The 21,637-nt window shown below is 39.5% G+C and overlaps 1 protein-coding gene across 2 annotated transcripts in view; it reads left to right on the forward strand.

Moving 5' to 3' along the window:
- Positions 1 to 580: 580 nt before the first annotated feature.
- Serpinb13 (serpin family B member 13) overlaps positions 581 to 21,637 on the forward strand; it is a 31,881-nt gene continuing 10,824 nt past the window's right edge. Inside the window, exons 1-7 of one of the 2 annotated variants that reach the window (NM_001107168.2) lie at positions 581 to 630; positions 1,717 to 1,898; positions 2,396 to 2,452; positions 17,405 to 17,533; positions 17,884 to 18,001; positions 19,482 to 19,624; positions 19,804 to 19,959. In NM_001107168.2, the coding sequence (NP_001100638.1) occupies positions 1,734 to 1,898; positions 2,396 to 2,452; positions 17,405 to 17,533; positions 17,884 to 18,001; positions 19,482 to 19,624; positions 19,804 to 19,959 (768 nt within the window). In that variant the 5' untranslated portion in view covers positions 581 to 630; positions 1,717 to 1,733. Of the gene's footprint in view, positions 631 to 1,716; positions 1,899 to 2,395; positions 2,453 to 2,672; positions 2,676 to 17,404; positions 17,534 to 17,883; positions 18,002 to 19,481; positions 19,625 to 19,803; positions 19,960 to 21,637 lie in introns of those variants that run through there. The other variant, XM_063272215.1, reaches the window with a different exon arrangement.

The raw sequence follows: 21,637 nt of genomic DNA on the forward strand, positions 1-21,637 counted from the left end.
CAGTGAGGATGGCTCTGTTTGGGTTAGGGCTGGGACATAGATAGTTTTCTAAAGTCTCTCCGAAGAGTGTTGTTATATTTCTAAGGTGCAGAAGTGCTGCTCTAAACACTTTTTGTTCCCCCAGAGCATCCCTTTTATCATTTAAGAATGAAGGGCCCTTCTTGGGTTATTCCCTGATTATTCCCCTGCCTCATAGGCTATAATTTCCTTGACCTGACCATTGCAATTCTATCCCTTAGTAGTTTGAACATCTGCTTTCAGTCTTGTTTTGTTCTCTGATGATTTGAGTATCTTTATGCTTGGTTTCTAGGCAGAACTTCTGAGGGATCTTAAAGTTCCCTTCCTGTGTACTTGAAGCACATATTAAAGTTGAAAACACAGTTGCTGATTAAGTACATGACTTCATCCTTACAAGGAAAATATAAGAAATTAAGTCGTCAGTTTCTTATAAACCCTGGCTGCTATTTTTATTAGGGAAATTGTCATTGAGAAACCAGAGGCTGTTTCACTGGAAAGACAAACTATAATGACTAGGGAGAGGCAGAGAGTGCTATAAATTAAGACCTCAGCCACTCACTCTACATAGCTTCTGAGTCCTTGTCCAGCCACTGCTGTCTCTTCAAGAGCCAGGTAAGTGCTTCCTCAGATACAGCAAGAGTCCTCTGCTTTGAGAATATGGCTGTTTATTGATTTGAAATAAATATGTTTTGTTGTGCATAGACTTTTCTTGAGGTGATTTTATTTATTTCAGGATCCAAATGGCCATGGCAATGTATCTTGTTTGGTAATGAGTTAAATCCTTTTATTTCTGAGTAAGGACTCCCATAAAGAACCACTGTGGAGCGTCTAACAGCAGATGGAGCATGGTGAACTTCATAGCAGGAATGAGGCCTAAAGTGTGAGGGCTGTTGGGATCTTATCTTGTTTTTGTGCATTTTACCTTATTTTGTTTTTCAAAAAGGGGACCTTTATGAAATAAATGCTGAAGAAAACATAATGCATATTCATATTCTACTTGCTTATTTTGTTGATATTAACAACTCTTTGAAAATTACTTTTTATGATTTAGTAACAGTAAGATTAGCTCACTAAATAAATCCAAAACAAATTTTTAAAAAGTACAAGAAAGGAAACCCTTAACCCAATAACCTATGAGTAGGGATATTCCACTGCCCTTTAGTAAACTTTTTGTGGGGTTAGAAATTAGGGACTAGGGATGCAATATGTTTTCCTGTTCTGGACTATATTTGGATCTGTTGAGAGATGAAGTGTATCAGACAAGTATACTGCTGTTGTCATTGTAATGAATCTGGATTGGTGAATACTTCTTGAGTGTGAGGCCAGTGGGGACTCCCATGCTTTCAGAACCTGCCTTCTTACAGGCTGGGCAGCTGGATAAGCCACACTTGCAGGTCAAAGGGTGGGCCCTCAATGGAGCTGAGGGAAGCAGATTTTGACTACAAATAAACAAGAGGGGAAAACCTTTAAGGCATTAACATACCTCTATAGGAAACAGGAATTGATGACTACTGGATGAAACTAGTTTATGCTTCTTATGCTGACTGACTTATGCCTTCTATCATGGGAGCAGGGCAGGGAGTGGGCAGTAGTTCTGAGGGTCAGAAACCACAGTGTTCTGGATAAATGAAGAAAAGAATAACCAGAGCATAAAGCAGCCCAGTCCAGATGTTGTGCTGATTGTTATTGCTGTTCTAGGTTATTTGGAAACCATCATGGACTCACTAAGCACAGCAACCACACATTTCCTGTTTGATCTTTTCAAAGAACTGAATAAAACAAGTGACGGCAATGTCTTCTTTTCTCCTTTGGGCATCTCAACAGCCATTGGCATGATCCTCTTGGGGACCCAAGGAGCCACTGCCTCTGAGTTACAGAAGGTGGGGAGCTTCCTTTGTTTTCCAGGCAGAGTCTTGGTGTTAAGATTTAACCCTGTAACATTGCCTTGAAAATGTGTGCACCTTGACCTTCTGATGAAGTTAGGTAATTAACAGTTCTGTCAGGGAAGGTCTCTTCCCTCTCCAGGTCCCCTTTACTCCTTGAGATTTGGCATTCCTTTAATGGGGAGGGAGTGTGATGAATAGCCTTTTCAAAAGCCGTTATTCTCATTGTTAAAGAGAATATGAAAGCCCAAAGCTACTGTGATTAGCTATGGGATTTCTATTTGGTCTAAATTACATATCAAAGATAAAGACCTAAATAAGCCTATCACTAGGCTCCTCTGAAGAGATCAGTTGGCAACCTAGACGTTTCCCTGACTTTTGAAGGAAATGATGTTGCCTGTATACCATTGAAAGCACATGAGTATCAGCCTTCCCTTGATTATGTGAAATTTCTGTCTATTTTGACAATAATAACTATATTTTCTCTCTGCTAGGTACTTTATTCTGAACAAGGCACAGGAAGCTCCAGACTAAAGTCTGAAGAAAAAGAGGTAGGACACATGTATTAAACATCTTTTAGTGTGATTGCCTTTCAGGTGTAGGATCCATGTAGGGAAGAAGTAGGGAAATCGCGGAAGAGGCTAATGCTGCTTACGTCACACTTACTCTCAAGTAGTAGTCACTGGAGCCAAATCGTAGTTTTTAGGCATATTATTTTATTTTCTGTTGTTATAACAAAGTCCTAGAGGCTAGAAGTTTTATAAATAAGAGGTTGTTAAAAGTTCATGGTTTGGGGGTTGAAAGTTCCAGAGTGGGTAGCTTTATCTGCTTTGTAGAGTCTTCTTTGATATAAAGGAATGAACACTGGTAGCACGTAGAAGGGGCTGAGCTCAGGGCTCTTGCATTATGAAATATACTCTCAGAGAGCTAACTTCCTCTGAGAGACTCTCATTAACCTTTTCTGAGAGCAGTGCCTTAGATGACCTAATCACCAGGTCCATTAAGTGTTTCCCCACTCTTGACACCACTATACTTGGAGTAGGCTTTTGGAACATGAACTCTGATGAGAAAAACCATCTCCAATCACAGCATTTGGACTATGCACAAGCTAAATTTTCAATAAGAAGAAGAGATGATAACAGACAGCAGTCCCTGTGAATACGGACACACCCAAAGGTTATAACAGCTTTGGAGTTACAGAGAATTGGGTCAAGTTCTGGCCCAGGCTTGTCAGGACTATGACACTTTGGCAAGTAATTAACTTTCTTTAATCCTCTGAGACATTTCCAATAGAATCTTCTAGATCATGTATTTAACTCACCCAATAATGCTAATCTGAATTAATTATTGGCAAACAGAATTAATTTTTTGACCCTCCTGCTAGTATTTCCTTAAATACTATCAGCACAGGACCATTGGTCCTCTTCCAGATCTAGTGCTCTGGTTTCTCACTTGATCTTACTAAGTATAGTGTGGATAAGGCTCATTAGGTCAGGGTTAGCATCAGGAGGTAATCAGAGCAGTCAGAGGGGCACACTGGCTCCAATAGTAATCACATAAAGCTATTCTTTGAACTCTTGGCCTTGTGAGTTGTTAGTTTCACAATTGCACAACGCTGGTTTGTCTGGATGGCTCAGTTTCAGTCGTGGATTTCTTGGGATTATTTAACTGAGTTAGGTCAGGTGGATGCTCTCCTACAAGATCAATGGTGACATGCAGTGGCTTCCAGAGTACTTCCTTTCCTTAGCATAGTAGTATCTGCAGGACCTTCCCGGGGATTAGACAATGCATCTTACCTTCTCCTTGGTGGAGAGCTTTAGGACTGGGTGGAGGTTGATTCAGCTTTAGGCAGGTCTAACCTGCACTCTTCGACCGTGAGCCAGCTCTGCCCCTTCCTTAGGAGATTTTGGGAGCTGAAGCTAGACAATACAATCTTCTTATTAATAGATGAAGAAATAGATGAATAAGGTCCAGTGGCAGCCCTTGGCATGTGCCACTTGATTATCTCATGAATTCAGAGTATTCTGAATCTTTCTGTTACAAAGAGATGTTAAAATCTCAAGATTACCTGGAAAGGTAGAAGGCATAATGCAATGAGTACCTCTTCCAGTGTGAGAAATAAGAGAATCACTAATCCCAGATACACTGCTCTATGTCCCTGGACATAAAGCTTCTCTCTTCAGAGTGCATGCTCCATTTTCCTGAATTAGGAATTCATTATCTCAATGTATTTTGGGATATATGTATTTTGTTACATATGACAGCTTTTGCCATCATTTTTGCAGTGTGGTTACTGTAGACCTAGTTTGCTTATTTCTACAGCAGTTTTTTATTTGTTGTGTTAATGGGCCTTTCTTCTTCCCTCCCCCTCCCTCTCCTCTTTTCTACTACATATAATATGTAAATTATCCTTTACACAAGTCTCCTGATGTGCCTGGATTGTGGGTGGTATGAGCACATGCATCTTGCTCAAATTGAGGGGCGTTAAAGGTACAAACTACTCACTGGATTTCAGGAGCTTAGTCTAAAATATTTATATAGAAATCATTAATTCTGTGCATTGCGTGTTGAAATAATCTGTGGGATTTCATATATGAGCATATAATTTATTTATCTTGTATTTATACTAAAATAAAATTCTAGACATTTTGGATAAGATAAAATATCTTTAAAGTTAATTTAATGTCTTTACTTTTACTTATTTCAAAACTGTTTTATTGAACTATAATTCATGTATTAATCCTGAAATCTACCTATTTCAGTTGTACAATTCAGTGGTTCTTAGTAAGATTACACAATTGTGTGGCCATCACAATCACATTTAGCACTGATCCCCACTTCCCCTTTCCTCCCATCCACTTATCATTTTTCCTTCATCCTAGAAGGAATTTTCCTTTCAGGGTCTAGAAAGTCACATGCTGACTCTGTCTGTTTGTCTGTATTAGTCATGATTTAAAGAAATATCCTTTCTTTCTGAGGATAAGCACATATTCCCTGACCAACATTTCCTCCTGATTTCTTTCCTTCTATCTACCCCACTATTGGTAAATAGGGGTTAGTCTTTACTGTGAGAACAAATTTCAGATGCTCCACATGAACAGGACAATGTGGAATGTGTTTTACTTTTTATGCTTGGGTCATTTCGTGCAACATAGAATTCTCTAGGTTATTTCATGCTGTATCAAAAGACAAGGGTTTTTAATGGTTAATGTTCAATTGTGTATATATGTCTGTGCATGTGTGACATTTTCTTTAGTTACTCACCTGCTTTTTTAACCTTTAAAACATAGTAACTAAGGAGTTTGTATTACATTTGAGGTTCACACCTATGTGCAAATGTTAATCAAAACTGCTAAGCTGTCTGCCAAAGAGACTCTATCAACACTTATCACTATCAATAGTGGTTATAGGTTCATTTCGTAGGTTCATTCAGCTGTCCAAAGCCTTAGTCAAGGCTTGAAATCCTATGGCTTACAGCTTTTGGGAATCTGTGTCTCTATTTTCTGTTGCTACTGGTGAGCATGTGACTTTTCTATGTCATTGGAATGGGTTTTCTTAACAGAATTTGTAATATACTTGGTCATGGTATTTTTAAATCAAATGGAGTAGTTTACTAATATTTTATGTTTTTAAAAATGTTATCATGTCAGAAGTATTTTTCTTGAACTTTTTTGGTCCTGTTTTAGTACCAAACTAACACTAGACTCATTAAATGAGTATGGGCTTAGTACATATTTAAGTATGAAATATTTTATCAAATTTTCAAATGTTTTATCATGTATACAGTATATTGATCATATTCAGCCCTTCTTTCTCCAAGTCTTCGCAGATTCCCCCACCTCCTAGTTTTTCCTTCTGCCCTCATTTCCTCTTTTTTAAATTTAAATAAGCCATGGAGTCTATTTTATTCTGTCCATGTGCTCATGAATACAGTGCCATCCATTGGCTTATCATTCACCTACCACAGACAGCAGCTTAAAGAAGGTCGACTTTGTCTCCTGAGGAATCCACTAACTGTCAATAGCTTCTGAGCTAGGAGTTGGGGCTTCTGAACCCTCTCCCAATCTCTATGTTGGAACCCCAAACCTTTTGTACGTCTCGAGCAGGCAACCACAGCTATTGTGAGTTCATGAGTACAGAGATCTCGTTATGTCCTGAAGACACTTTTGTTGTGGTCCTTCTCTGCTTCTGGCTCTTAATCTTCTCTGATGGTCCCTGGGCTCTGGAAGGTAAAAAGTGTGATAAAGAAGTCTCACTTATGGTGGAGCACTTCTCTGTATTTTGAGCAGGTTTAGAAATTGTAGATGAGTTTCTATACTTCAGAAACCTACCTAATTTATTGGGTAGTATAGCCGGGGGCTTTGCTACCAGTGCCCCAGTTCCCTAATGACTCAGAGGCTTATTCATTATGAATAAGTGCCTCGTTCCTAAGCCTCGGCTTGTTCCCCGACTAGCACGGAACTTATATAGCCCTCGTAAACTATTCTTTGTGTGCCACAGGGCTAGTCACCGCTCCTCTGTTTCATATGTCCAGCTTCCTCAGAGTCCTGGGCGAATCTCTTGCCACTGACTGTCTTTAGCAGAATTATCAGCTGTACTTCCGGCCTTTTGCTAACAGACCCTCAGCATTTTACTGACAGGGCCATGCTTCCATACAGTGCATAAGAGATTATTCCTACGGGGTAGAATTTAGATTAAAACTGCTTTGGCCTTTGCTTTTGTTTCTTTTTATGTGACTTAGGTATGCATTTACTTAGCGGATTTCTTATTAAAGAGTAGTTTTGAGTCCTTTCTTATTTTTATAAGCAGAACTTTTAACCTTATAACAGTCTGCTGTTTGAAACTGATAATCACCCACCATCTACCATATGCAATGCTTTATGTATAACCTTCGTTCTACAGTACCAAAAATACAGCTTCCCTCTTTTTAGATCATGAATTCATACTGTAGATTTCTCTTCTTAAATTTCTTTCTACCAAATTTAAAACTGTTTTATGAACTATAGTGTTTGGTATTTTCTGTATATTTACTGCCTCAAGACCGTTTTAGGTTTTATATAGTTTCTTATCATCTTTTCATTTCAACTTGAAAAGGTCCATTCAGTACTTTTTAATCAGGCCTCCTACTTTTATTTAATTAGGAAAGTCTTAATTTCCCCCTTGCTTTTGAAGGACAGTTCAATACTTTCCTTTTGAATATAGTATTCTCAGTATATTTTATAATATTTTTCTTTTCTTTGAGTACATTTTAAATAATATACCAACCCTCTCATAATACTTCTGAGAAGTCCGTCAGTCAAATAGATGCCCCCTTCTATGTAGCGAGCTGTTTAGTTACTCTCCGTTTCTCTTTTCATGGCTGTTGACAGTGTGGTTATGAAGTGTGGTTTCATAACCTCCAGACTTTCAGGGGTCTTCGTAGCTTTATCTTAGATGGAATTCTTGGAGTTTCTGAATATCTATTGTTGTTGAGAGCCAGGCCAATCCCAGGCTCTGATGAAAAGGAATTTAGTCCTGTGTTGTTGTCTAGAGCAGACTTGGCAAGTTCTGGACTGGAGATAGGGCCAGGGCCTGGCAGGAGTTCGGTTTTCAGTTCCTGAGGACTGGCTTTCCCCCTTGAAGATGCTGGAGTAATCAGTCCCCAGGCTGTTGTGCTGGGTCTTGTGTTTCCTTTGAGTAATATCACATGATTAATTTTTTTTTGTGGCCTATGCCCCATTTTCCTATTAAAACAGTATATAGGATGCTGCGTTTCTTATATATTTGTTGGCATAAGACATGTCTTGTACAAACCCCTGACCTCAGTTTTCCTCTTCATTTTCTTATCTCCTTGCTATTTCCCATGGACTCTACCACTGAAGACTGACTGGGCCAGGTCATAGGTCTGTTTATTTTCTTAGTTTTATGTGTTATGCTGTCTATAATTTTTCCATCTGAAGCTCCCACAATGTGCGTACTTCAGTTTAATAATGCCTTGTAAGTCTTCTTGCTAACTTCTGTTTTTCCTATACTTTTCTTCCTTTTATTCTTCTATTTTGGCAATTTTGAATGCCTAGCCTTTTGGTTCACAGTGTGGTTTTTTTTTTTCCCCTTAGCCAAATGTTCTAATGTGTTTGACTTTTTTAAGAATAAAGAAATAATGTTTTTGAAAATGTAACAAATGAGTACGTAGATTATATAATTCTGTCCCCTCTCCTCCGCCAACTCTTCCTGTGTACTTCCTCAACTCTTCCTCAGCTGCACGGCCTCTTATTTTCAATTGCTATCATCACGTGCACACACTCATCCATGCAGCGCTGCTCACATGTGTTTAGAGGAGATACTTCAGTATTTCATAAATGACCAGAGCGATATCTCTGGAGAGTATGGATGCTCCTCCTTTCAGAAGTCATCCTTTCCTATAATTCTTCATTGAACATTTCTTTATTGATTTCTTCCAACTTTCTGCTGCATTCTTTAGTTCCACAAGTGGCTTGGTTTTTTCTTTATCCCTTCTCTCTTTGCTAATATTATAATTTTGTCTATGCACCCTCTCCTTGGTTTTATTTAATTAGTTTGATTTAGTCACCTGTATATTTATGAGTTCTTAATTCATTGACTATTCTATGATCATTGTTTTGGAAATTTCTGTGGCAATTCATGCATCTCTTTTTTTTACGGTCAGTTTCTGGAGATTTATTTTTACTTTGATTAAATTAAATTAAATTAAATTAAAAGTTCCCACGTCTTGGCATTCCTCATTGTCTGCTATTGGTCTACAGCACTTGAAAACTGTGCCACCAAGGCTTTTCCCAGTGAGTGCAGACAGAGACTCTGGGGGATCTTTCCAAACTCTTCTAGAATTTTATATAATGGGAAAATATACACATGTTGAAATTTCTGAAAATCCATTAGACTATTTTTAACATTTCTAGAAAATAGGTGGTTCTTATATCCATGCTAGACATTTTTTATACAAAACCTCTGGCCTCAATATTATCCCATTGGGGAAAGTTCGTCTCTATTGTGATAATAACTCAAGATGATTTATCTTTCTAAACATTTTGCTTTACTTCCCTAACATGTTCAGGATATATATAGCACTCTAGAAGTTTATACTCTGTACCATTAAAAAGCTGTCATTTCTAGTGAAGAATTTTATTTCAAAAGAATACTTAGAATTTTCTGTACTGTGTCTAAGAATACTAAGTAGGCACTTTTATAACCTCGAGTCAGTGGCATCATGTCCAGGGCTCTCCATTTTGGCAGTGACTGTATGAGGTCCTTCAGTGTGGCACTGTGAGGGGGGTAAGCAGCTTGCACTCAGAGAGCTTGTAACTAATTTTTATGTTAGATTGTGGATAAACGGCAACTTTTAAAACCACCAAGGACAGTGTATTTTACCTTTAATCATTATGAAGATTTTTTGGGGGGAGGGTGTTTAGCTTTTTAGTTTTCCCAAGAGGCTAAAATACATCATTATTTTGAAGTATCAAGTGTTAATTTTGAGTTGGCAAAGGTAACTGAACTGAACCAACTGCCACTATGCTTGTTATTAAGAGCCACTCTTCCCCTCTCTTCCCCTCTCTTCCACTCCCTTTTCCCCTCCCTCGCCTCCCCTCCCTTCTCCTTCCTTCCCTCTCTCCCTTCCCCTTCCTCTCTGTCTCTCTTCATCATTCCTCCTTCATTTCCTTTCTATTTCCTTTTTCTTTTGTTTTTTAAAGACAGGGTCTTACTATATATTTCTAGTTGGCCTGAAACTTGCTATGTAGCCATGCTGATTTTCAACTGACAGAGGTCTGCCTGCTTCTGCTGGCTGAGGGCTGAGATTTAAGACATGCATCACTATAACCAGCCTGGGATATACATTTCAATAAGATTATTGAAATGCAAAAAATCTGCCAGAAAGACAAGCTGGCACTTCTTTGGTATTGTCTGCAAGAAGCTTGTGTTTGCACTGCAGCTGAAGATTTAGGACTTGCTACTCCTGCACTCTACCTGTTGGCTTTTAGTTCAGTGCAGAGCTCAGTGGACAGGCACCTTGTTTGTGTTATAACTTAAATTCAGGTGAGGCAGAGAGACCCTTAGAAGCCAAAGCACTGGACAAATCTTTCCCTCTTCAGTTTCTCTTTTCCTTGGTGCGGGGTCTGTGTGTCACTGGCAGTCTCGGTGCTTTGTCGTAGGAAGGCTGAAGAGGCACCATGGTGAGTGAGTTTCACTGTTTTTCCTGTTGATTTTAGTGTATGCCACTCTACACTCCCTTAAGGATTACTGGAACCTTTGAATAAGGTAATTTTGTTAGCACGACATGTCTTTCTGGGGAGTCTTTCAGGCCTCTTCTGCCAGTTTTCGAATGTCAATCCCTTGTGTTTCCTCTAGTAATGAATTGCATATAATGGATGTTATCAGACTGTATTCAAGTCTGCTTATGTCTGAATGACTGTTTAACTTTGTATAGAATTCTTGGTTTATTTTTTTGATAGCCATTACAAGATTCTATTTTCAGAACCTACTATTGCTACTGTCAAGCTGGTTTAGTTGACAACTTTGGTAGTGTTTTAACACTTTATTTTTTTTAAAAAATTACTATAGCTTGTCTAATCATGGATTTCTTTTATTCTCTGTAACTTCGCTTGCTATAATTTCTGATTTAGAAACTCATACATTCCACAGTACATTTCAGGAGTCACTTACCTTCATCTACCATTCAGGTCCCAGCATTTGAGCTGAGGGCATTAGGCTTGTTGGTGACAAACACTTCATCTGACAAACCATCCTGCAGTAGTTTTATGTTTTTTGACATAAAATAGTTTTGTATTATAACATGGCAGAACCCTTCTATTACCCAGATTTCTTTTTTTCAAATTTTCAGAAATATTTTCTCTTATTTTTTATTGGATATTTTATTTATATTTCAAATGTTATCCCCTTTCCCATTTTCCCCTTTGCAAGCCGCTATCCCATCCCCTGCCCCCTGCTTCTATGAGGGTGCTCCTCCATTCACCCTCCAACTCCTGCCTCTCTACCTTGACATTACCCTACACTGGGGCACTGAGCCTTCACAAGAGCAAGGGCCTCTCCTCCCACTGATGCCGGACAAAGCCATTCTCTGCTACATATGCGTATGACTGGAGTCATGGGTCCCTCCATGTATACTCTTTGGTTGGTGGTTTAGTCCCTGGGAGCCTTGGAGGGTGGGGTCTGGTTAGTTGATACTGTTGTTCTTCCTATGGGTTACAAACCCCTTCAGCTCCTTCAGTCCTTTCTCTAATTCCTCCATTGGGGAGCATGTGCTCAATCCAATGGTTGGCTGAGAGCATCTGCCTCTGTATTTGTCCTGCTCTAGCAGAGCCTTTCAGGAGACAGTTGTGTCAGGCTCCTGTCAGCATGCACTTCTTGGCATCCACAATAGTGTCTGTATATGGGATAGATCCCCAGGTTGGGTAGAACTTCAAGTCTCTGAAGAAAAAAATCAAAGAAGACCTGAGAAGACTGAAAGATCACCTGTGAGCATGCATTGGCAGGATTAAAATAGTAAAAATGGCCATCTTGCCAAAAGCAATTCCAACTCAATTCTTCATGGAGTAAGAAAGAGCAATTTGCAAATTCATTTGGAATAACAAAAAACCTGGATAGTGAAAACTATTCTCAACAATAAAAGAATGTGTGTGGGAATCATCATCCCTGACCTGAAGCTGTCCTACAGAGCAATTGTGATAAAACTGCATGGTATTGGTACAGAGACAGGCAGGTAGATCATCGGAATAGAATTGAAGACCCTGAAATGAACCCACACACCTATGGTTACTTGATTTTGACAAAGGTTCCAGTGGAAAAAAGATAGCATTTACAACAAATGGTGCTGGTTCAATTTGTAGAAGAATGCAAATCCATCCATTCTTACCACCCTGTACAAAAAGCTCAAGTCCAAGTGGATCAAAGAACTCCACATAAAACCAGATATAGTCAAACTAATAGAAGAAAATGTGGGGAAGAGCTTTGAATACATGGGCACAGGGGAAATTTTCCTGAATAGAACACATGGTTTATGCTGTACCAAATGGGACCTCATAAAACTGCAAAGTTTCTGTAAAGCAAAGGACATTGTCAATGGGACAAAACCAGCAACCAGCAAATTGGGGAAAGATCTTTATCAATCCTACATCCAATAGAGGGCTAATATCCAATATATACAATAAATTCAAGAAGTTTGACTCCAAAGAATCAAATAACCCTATTAAAAATATGGTACAGAGCTAAAGAATTCTCAACTAAGGAATATCAAATGGCTGAGAAGCACCTAAAGAAATGTTCAACATCCTTAGTTATTGGGGAAATGCAAATCAAAATGACCCTGAGCTTTCACCTCACACCAGTCAGAATGGCTAAGACCAAAAACTAAGGTGACAGCAGATGCTGGAGAGGATATGGAGAAAGAGGAACACTCCTCCACTCTTGGTGGGATTGCAAACTGGTACAACCACTCTGGAAATCAATCTGGTAGTTTCTCAGAAAATTGGGAATGGTTCTGCCTGAAGACCCAGCTGTATCACTCCTGGGCATATGCCTAAAAGATGCCCCACCATATAACAAGGACACATGCTCCACTATGTTCATAGCAGCCTTATTTATAATAGCCAGAAGCTGGAAAGAACTCAGATGTCTTTCAACAGAGGAATGGATATAGGAAATCTAGTACATTTATGAAAGTCTTAGGCAAATGGATGGAACTAGAAAATATCATCCTAAGTGAGGCAACCTGGACAAAAGGACACATGGTATGCACACACTGATAAGTGGATAATAGCGCAAAAGCTCAGAACACCAATGTTATCATCCAGATTTTTTAATGTCAGGCATATTTTTTTCCTCTGTGGAATTCAGAGAAAACTGTTTAGCACCATCCTTAGGTCACTAATTCAACACTAACAGCACAGCTAAACTTTCCAATGAAAACACTAGACTTTTATTTATTTATTTTCTTTTTTTTTCATTTTTTTTAAATTTATTTAATACGTAATAATAATTCTTTGGTTTCCCGGTAAACATCCCCCTCCCCCCTCCCCTTCCTTACGGGTGTTCCCCTCCCAACCCTCCCCCCATTGCTGCCCTCCCCCCAACAGTCTAGTTCACTGGGGGTTCAGTCTTAGCAGGACCCAGGGCTTCCCCTTCCACTGGTGCTCTTACTAGGATATTCATTGCTACCTATGGGGTCAGAGTCCAGGGTCAGTCCATGTATAGTCTTTGGGTAGTGGCTTAGTCCCTGGAAGCTCTGGTTGCTTAGCATTGTTGTACATATGGGGTCTCGAGCCCCTTCAAGCTCTTCCAGTTCTTTCTCTGATAACACTAGACTTTTAAATTAAATGTAAATCAAATATTTATTTCTAGGTACTAGAGTCACTTTTAAGCCGAAAACTATGGACAATCTCTTGCTTCGTAAACATTTTCCCCCTTCTATTGAAAACAGATTTTTTGCTCATACAGTATTTCCTGGTTATTGTTTTGCCTCCTTTTACTCCTCCCAGTTCCTCCACATGCACCCTTCCATGTCTTATTCTAAAAGACAACAACAAAATACAACAGAATTAAATATAGTAAAATAAAACAAAACATCACGCCGAAGTTAGACAAGGCAACATTCCGGAAGGTAAAAGAAACCCCAGGAGAAGGCACAAGAATCAAAGACCCATTTGTTCCCCTACTCAGGAGTCCCATAAAAATGCTAAGATAGAAGTCATAACATATACACATGGGAGCTGGTGCAATCCTGGGCAGGTCTTGCTTTCTCTTCAGCCAGTCTTGCATGAGCTTTGCTCGATTGATGCAGAAGGCCTTGTTCTTTTGTGTCCTCTGTCTTCTCTGGCTCTTATGTTTTCCCACCTCCTCTTCCCAAGGGTTTCTGAGCTTGGATGGGAGGGATTCGATGGGGATCTTCCATTTAGAACCATGTGCTCTAAGGACTCTTTCTCTGCTGTGGATCAGCTCTGTATCTGTTCCCATCTGCTGCAGGAGAAAGCCTCTCTGATACTGACTGAATACTGCACTGATCTATGAGCACAGCAGAGTAACATTAGGAGTCATTTTATTGTTCCTATTTATTTATTTATTTATTTATTTATTTATTTATTTATTTATTTATTTTTGAGCAGTAGTATTTGGCTGTACCCTAGGTCTCTAGTTCTTGGTCACACGAGAAGTGTCAGGTCCGGGTTCCATCTTGTGGAGTTAGCTTTAAGTCAAATCAGAAATTGGCTCCCTGCTTTCCACAAGTTTTGTGCCAATAATGCCCTAGCGTATTTTGCACGCAGGACAGGTTGTAGGTCACAGGTTTTATGGCCGGGTTGCTGTTTACATTTCCCTTTAGTTATCCTGCAGAGTACTTTCCCTGTCCAAGGACATAGGAGAGAAGGTTACATGTAGACAGCAGCTCGGCTACTCCATGTTCAATAAATTGTTTTTGCATTGCTCTCAGCAATGGGGTTCTGATGCCAGCCAGAACTGCTTGGAATGTCTGGGGATTTCCACAGGAAACCGTTAGCCAAAAACTAAATTCCATTACTGGAAGCTTCATTTGATGACAAGAGATGGTCAGTTGGGACTCTGTCTCCCCATTATTAGCAGACTTCAGTAGGATAAAATTATCTTTACCATATATTTTAGGATGTTTTCATTGCTCTAGCTTTCTCCACTCCCTGCCCAAGTGCCCTTCAATTCCATTTGTCTCTCCCTGAATTCCTTCCCTCAACCCCATTTCCCCATTCCCCACCTGACCCCCTGTTCCTATCCTCATTACCCCTTAGTCCACCTGTAGAATTTATTCTACTTTCCCCTTCCAGGGAGATCCATGGGTTCTCCCTAGACTCTTCTATCCCTTTCTCAGTCTACAGATTGTAAGATTATAGGTTGATCATCATTTATTTAATGGCAAATATTCAGAGATCAGTAAACACAAGGCTTACTCAGCTTTCTGAGTCTGGATTACCACACTCAGGATGACTGATTTCCAGTTCCATCCATTTGCCTACAGATTTCACCATGTCATTATTTAACAGCTGAGTAATATGCCACCATGTAAATGTAGCACATTTTCCTTATCCAATTTTTCAGTTAAAGAGCATCTAGGTTGTTTCTAGTTTCTGGATATTATGAATAATGCTATAATAAACATAAATGATCAAGTGTCCTTGTGCGACGATGGAATGTCCTTTGGGTATAAGCCTAAGAGTGGTAATTTGTACCTAGAGGTAGGTTCCCAAGGAATTTCTGAGGAGCCCATATTAATTTTCAAAGTGGTTGCACAAGACTGTACTCCTACCACCAAGGAGGAGTGTTTCGCTTGTTCCGCATCCTTGGCTGGTACTTGAGTTTTGATCTTAGTAATTCTGACAGCTGTGAGATGAAATGTCAAAGTCATTTTGATTTGCATTTCCCTGCTGGATAAGGATCTTGTATATTTCTTTAAGTGCTTCTCAGCCATCAGAGATGTCTTTGTTGAGAATTCTGTTTGGATATGTACCCCATTTTTATTTGTATTATTTGTTTGTTTGTTTTCTTGATGTCTAGTTTCTTGAGTTCTTCATATGATTTGAATATCAGCCTTCTGTCAGATATGGGGTTGGTGACGAACTTTTCTCATCCTGTAGGTTACTGTTCTGTCCCTTTGACAGGGGTCTTTTTCTTTATAGAAGCTTTTCAGTTTAGCGAAGTCCCATTGTTTGATTGTTGACTTTAGTGCCCGAGCTGTTGGTGTTCTGTTCAGGAAGTTGTCTCCTGTGCCAATACGTTAAAGGTTGTTCCTCATGTTCTCTTCTGTCAGGTTCAGTGTATCTGGCCTTATGTTGAGGTCTTTGTTCCATTTGGACTTGAGTTTAGTGCAGGGTGGTAAGTATTGATCTATTTGTATTTTTCTATGCACAGACACCTGGTTTGTACCAGCATCATTTGTTGAAGATGCTTTCTTTTAAATGTGTTTTCAAGGACCGAGATCCTCCATGTAGGAATATGGTGATTTTTTCCCATCCAAGCAGTGGTGTGAATATCTGGAGATGCTGATCGAAATGTCTGTATCGCTGCTGCAGCTGTTGCTATTTTCCCATGAGTTTTGATTTGGGACTTGTTTTTAGCAGTTTATAGTTTTGGAACATCATGGCTAATGATCTTGGGAACACAGTGAAGACTGATAAAGTCAGATTTTGAAATACGATCCTGCACGTAGTTGATCATCTTGGGGATATAAGGAAGCCTGTGATGTTGTCAGTTTTGTGATGAGGATATTTTCTTACTTCTGGAACAAGATCTTGGGATTTTTACCAACTCCAGGCCACTTTTATGTTTTTGGCTGTGACCTCCTAGAATACCAGGATAGTGTACTAAACCCCAAACCTGTTTGAAAACAGGCTTTTCTTCTTTTCCATTATTTGTAGGTCATCTTAGTCACAAATGGCTCACTGAGAAAATTAATGAGCATTAAATTCTTAAATGGCAAAGGGTGTGATACATGAACTGGTTCACTGCATGTCCCAATCAACCAAAGCTATCAACAACTGATTGCTAGCCACTTAAAGTTTCTTAACAGCAAGGAGGCATCAAATGTCAAATTCACCTCTGCAGAGACTGCCAGAACACTGTGGACACATTTTCAATTTGAATGTTTTCAAATACTTATTAATCATTTGCATAATTCAGCTGTCTATTTTTTTCTCGAGCTGTGGTAGGCAGTTGTAGCATGAGAAATGGAAATAAGAGATACAATGGTGAATCAAATAAACATTTAGGCATTGTATTGTACAAGAAAATGGCTTTTCCATTCTCGTGTGGAATCAGGAATAGGTTGTCCCTTGAAAACTAAAGTGCAACTCCTTGTATCCTCTGTGAATTGAAGCAATCAGGGCCCGCTCAGTAGGTCGTGAGATGATCTCTGCTCCGTTCTAATGGGGGTTCTGGCTCCCACAATGCTGCCTTGCAGTGGCTACGCTATACTACAATCAGAAACCCGGTACACCCTACAGATGATATCTAGAAGACTTTGGTTTTCTTTTTTCAAAAAACAGGGAAAATTTTCATTTTCGTTTAATTTGTAGCTCTGATAAATGATGACTTGCTTCATCAAGGATTTACTTTTACTATCCACTATTTAAAACAGAAATAAGTATGCAAGTGTTAGTGGAATTATCTGGGAAACCACTTACCTTTTTGAAATGTTTAGAGCCTACCAATAGATAAAACCAAATGCAGGAAGCACTTAGTGAGCAGTTACATTTCAGACCCAGAGTGCGGACTAGATCAGAAAATACAGATCTGTGGTGTTGGGGCTGTGAGGAAAGCTGCTCTGTGCAGCTGAGGTTGGTTATGGCTTGCATCCGGCTAGGCAGAATGCCAAATGACATCCAGGGACCAATGGGCATCTCTATTCTTTCCTCAAATTTGCTCACCAGGGGAAAGGCTGTAACCAGATTCTTTTGCAAGAGAATCTAGGCTTGCTTCTGTCAAGATAACCCACTGAGGTTTTTGTCTTGATTTTCAAGATTGAGAAAACAGAAGAAATACATCATCAATTCCAAAAGCTCTTGACTGAAATAAGCAAACCTACTAAAGATTATGACCTAATCATAAGCAACCGGCTGTATGGAGAAAGAACATACCTCTTCCTTCAAGTAAGTTCTGCTGTGTTTGCCACATCTTTAAGGGGTAGCAACAAATGGCCAATATTCCTGTTAGGACTGAGTCCGGTGCCATGCTGCCATGTTGGCCACTTACCATGGGACTATTTCACTAGTATTTCTAGCCTGCTTTCCAGACAAGCAGTTCCTCTTTTAGTCTTCGGAGTCTGTACCTGGATTTTTCTTTAATCGTATTGCACATGAATGACCATGCATGGGGCAGGGAATGAGAAACATTTTTCTCAGGACGTAAAAATCGAGGTTTTTATATTAGTTCTCCTAAGAGACATTTATTAACAGGCATTTGTGCTTAATACATAAATTATTCAATTTCTTTCCTAAAGAAATACATAGATTATGTTGAAAAATATTACCATGCATCTCTGGAGCCTGTTGATTTTGTAAATGCTGCAGATGAAAGTCGAAAGAAGATTAATTCCTGGGTTGAAAGCCAAACAAATGGTAGGTATGAATTGGGTTTTCAGCAAGAATCACTGGCTGTGACCAAAGTCTTGGGCTTGATGCCACACAGATGCCAGATGGATAAGCTTTGGAAGAAGCTAGGGATGGGTTTGACAGAATTGTACAGCCAAGGATAAGCATAAAGGTTGGCTAGGGCACTGCAGCGGACAGAATGGACTCGGCATATGTGGAGAGATTTGATGGTGGGGAGTTGTTTGCACAGACTGTGACTCATAGTTCCTTTGCTGTCTCAGGGTTGGCGCCATGCTTGCCTTTAGTTTATTCACTGTACCACAGACTTTCTCTCTGAGTCTGGGGCCCTAAGTGAAAATGGCGTAGAGGATTTCCACTTCCTTTGTCAAGTGAGGTGCACACAGCTCTTCCACTAGGACCCGTCTGCTGCCAACAGCTAGGGTCGCTTGGGTCTCTTTCACACGTGGACATCTTGTAGAAATGATTAAACCTTCAGAACCTTCCATGGTATAAGATTTGAGGAATCCCTCCCCAATCCTTCTCTCCTCATTCTGTTATAAATCAGACATATAAGAAAAATTAAGATGGAAATCCTCTTTGGGGAGCGATAGGTAATATCATCCATTTTCTATTACCTCTATTAATGAAATCTGTCCTCTCAGTGAACATTCTTCTTAGTATTTTATCTAGGGAAAGAAAATTAAAGTAATCAGAAAATAGGAGTATACTGAGAAGTTAGCTGAACAGAATTTTTCAGTATTTAGTATGGTGCGAACTGAACAAAAATCCAAAATATAAATTTCTGGGACTGAGGAGACACCTACATAGCAGAAATAACAGGGTTCAGATCTCCAGAGCCCATGCCAAAGCTCAGGACAGTGGGGTGGGTCTGTGATTAGCATTGTGGGTTGCAGGGTGGAAAAAGGTCAACACTTGCTAGCCAGCTAGCTTACTTGAAGTGCTGAGCTCCAGGTTCAGGAAACATCTCTGTCAAGGGGGAATGTGATGGTGGAAGGCAATCTGATGTTGGACTTTGGGGTGCATAGGCAAGCACCCCATATCAAATATATACCACAAATTCTGTTTCTAACAAAATAAGTAACTTGCAAACCACAGCCGCGAGGATTCTATTCAATAGATCAGAATAAATAACCAAACTGAGTGATTAGGAAATGCCAGGTAGTGATCACAGGTTCACATATACTAAACCATTTATTTATTCATTTCAACAACCTCATGAAGCAGGTCATATTTCTATTTTATAAATATGGAAACTGAGGCACAAGAGTGTAAATAAGTTGCCTCAGTTTGTACTAAGCACAACTGTATGGAAACAGGCAATATGAGAAACTTCCCACTGATCCTGCCAGCAAATCCTTGGTGAGCAAGGTCCCTCAGGTGTTCACTTGGCTACAGTGTTAAGGATTAGCCAAGTTCATCCGCATCCCCATGGGCCACACACATGGTTCATGATTACCAGTCTTTTCTGTTCCTTTATTTTTCCCAGAAAAAGTCAAGGACCTGTTTCCTGAAGGCTCTCTGAACAGCTCCACCAAACTGGTGCTGATAAATACAGTTTATTTTAAAGGCCTGTGGGACAGAGAATTTAAGAAAGAACATACCAAGGAGGAGGACTTCTGGCTGAACAAGGTATGGTTCTTCATCTATGTCTGCTTATATCTGACAGGTACAGTCTAATGTCACTTGGCCAAGTGCTTATTCAGTTACTCAGGCTTTTGGCACTGTGTGAGGTTGTATTATTTCCACGGGCTACTTGGGCGCCATATGACTTTGATTTTAACAACTTTGTTTCTGTTTATCTGTTGAAGAACATAAGCAAACCTGTGCAGATGATGGCCCAGTGCAGCTCCTTCAGCTTCACCCTCTTAGAGGACCTGCAGGCCAAAATTGTGGGGATTCCATATAAAAACAGTGATTTCAGCATGTTCGTGCTTCTGCCCAATGACATAGATGGCCTAGAGAAGGTAAACCGTAAACCTTGGCATCTTCTGGTCTATACCATTTTCTGTCATTCTGTGTTGCATTGCCTTTACTCAGTGAACCTGGAAACAAGGCTTCTGAACATTTGGTACCTGGCTGTGACACTTGGGAAGTATTTCTCACTTCGTGAAATGATTACCAGCTGATCTCTGTTGAATAACACAACATTTCGCCTGGAAAACTATATATCTATGAATTAAAAGATTTTGCATGCAGCTCAGCAAACCCTTGGATTTTGAATTTAAGATTTCTTTTGATCCTTATTCTTGACTTAGGTCCAACTCTCTTCTTTTTCAAAACAGTGTCAAGGCTACTGTTTTGTGTTTTGGACACACCAGGAAGGTGTTGCTCCAAATACTTATTTTGTAAGTTTTTTCCAAACATTAATCTCCCAAACTTCTTTGTTACTGAGTATTATTAGTATTAAATTAGCTTTTTTCTTTTTTCTTTTCTTTTCTCTTTTTTCTCTTCCTTCCTTCCTTCCTTCCTTCCTTCCTTCCTTCCTTCCTTCCTTTCTTTCTTCCTTCCTTCCTTCCTTAAATTGGATATTTTATTTATTTACATTTCAAATGTTATCCCCTTTCCACCCTGCAACCCCCCATCTCATCTCTCCTTACCCTGTTTCTATGAGGATGCTTCCCCCCACCCCCTTAACTCCCACCTCACTGCCATAGCATTGCTCTACACTGGGCATCAAGCCTTCATAGGACCAAGGGCCTCCCCTCCCACTGATGCCAGATAAGGCCCCTTCAGCTCCTCCACACCTTCTCATAACTCCTTTATACCTGATTCTGCCCCTCTTTTTCCACTCCCCCTCCTTCCTTCTTCCTAAGTCTCTCCCACTCTCTACTTCCCTTGATTATTTTGTTCCCGTTTCTAAGGAGGATTGAAGCATCCATTCTGAGCCAATACCATGCAGGGTCTTTTTTTTTTTTTTTCTTTTCTATCACGATTGCTCTGTAATACAGTTTGACATCAGGAATGGTGATTACCCCAGAAGTTCTTTTTATTGTTGAGAATAGTTCTGCATTAAACCCATCTGGTTCTTGGCTTTTCTTTTCTTTCTTTTCTTTCTTTTCTTTTCTTTCTTTCTTTCTTTCTTTCTTTCTTTCTTTCTTTCTTTCTTTCTTTCTTTCTTTTCTGGTTGGGAGACTTTAAATGACTTCTATTTCTTTAGGGGTTATGGGATTGTTTGGATGGTTTATCTGATCATGATTTAACTCTGGTACCTGGTATCTATCTAGAAAATTGTCCATTTCACCCAGATTTTCCAGTTTTGTTGAGTATAGGCTTTTGTAGTAGGATGTAATGATTTTTCAAATTTCCTCAGTTTCTGTTGTTATGTCTCCCTTTTCATTTCTGATTTTGTTAATTTGGATACTGTCTCTGTACTCTCCGGTTAGTCTGGCTAAGGGTTTATTTTTTTGATTCTTTGTTTCCTTTTTATTTATTTATTTATTTATTTATTTATTTATTTATTTATTAATTTTTTAGTTGATTTCAGCCCTGAGTTTGATTATTTCCAGCCATCTACTCCTCTTGAATGTATTTGCTTCTTTTTGTTCTAGAACTTTCAGGGGTGCTGCCAATCTGCTAGTGTATGCTCTCTCCTGTTTCTTTTTGGAGGTACTCAGAGCTATGAGTTTTCCTCTTAGCACAGCT

This window comes from Rattus norvegicus, chromosome 13 (genome assembly GCF_036323735.1).
Source record: "Rattus norvegicus strain BN/NHsdMcwi chromosome 13, GRCr8, whole genome shotgun sequence".
Taxonomy (NCBI): domain Eukaryota; kingdom Metazoa; phylum Chordata; class Mammalia; order Rodentia; family Muridae; genus Rattus; species Rattus norvegicus.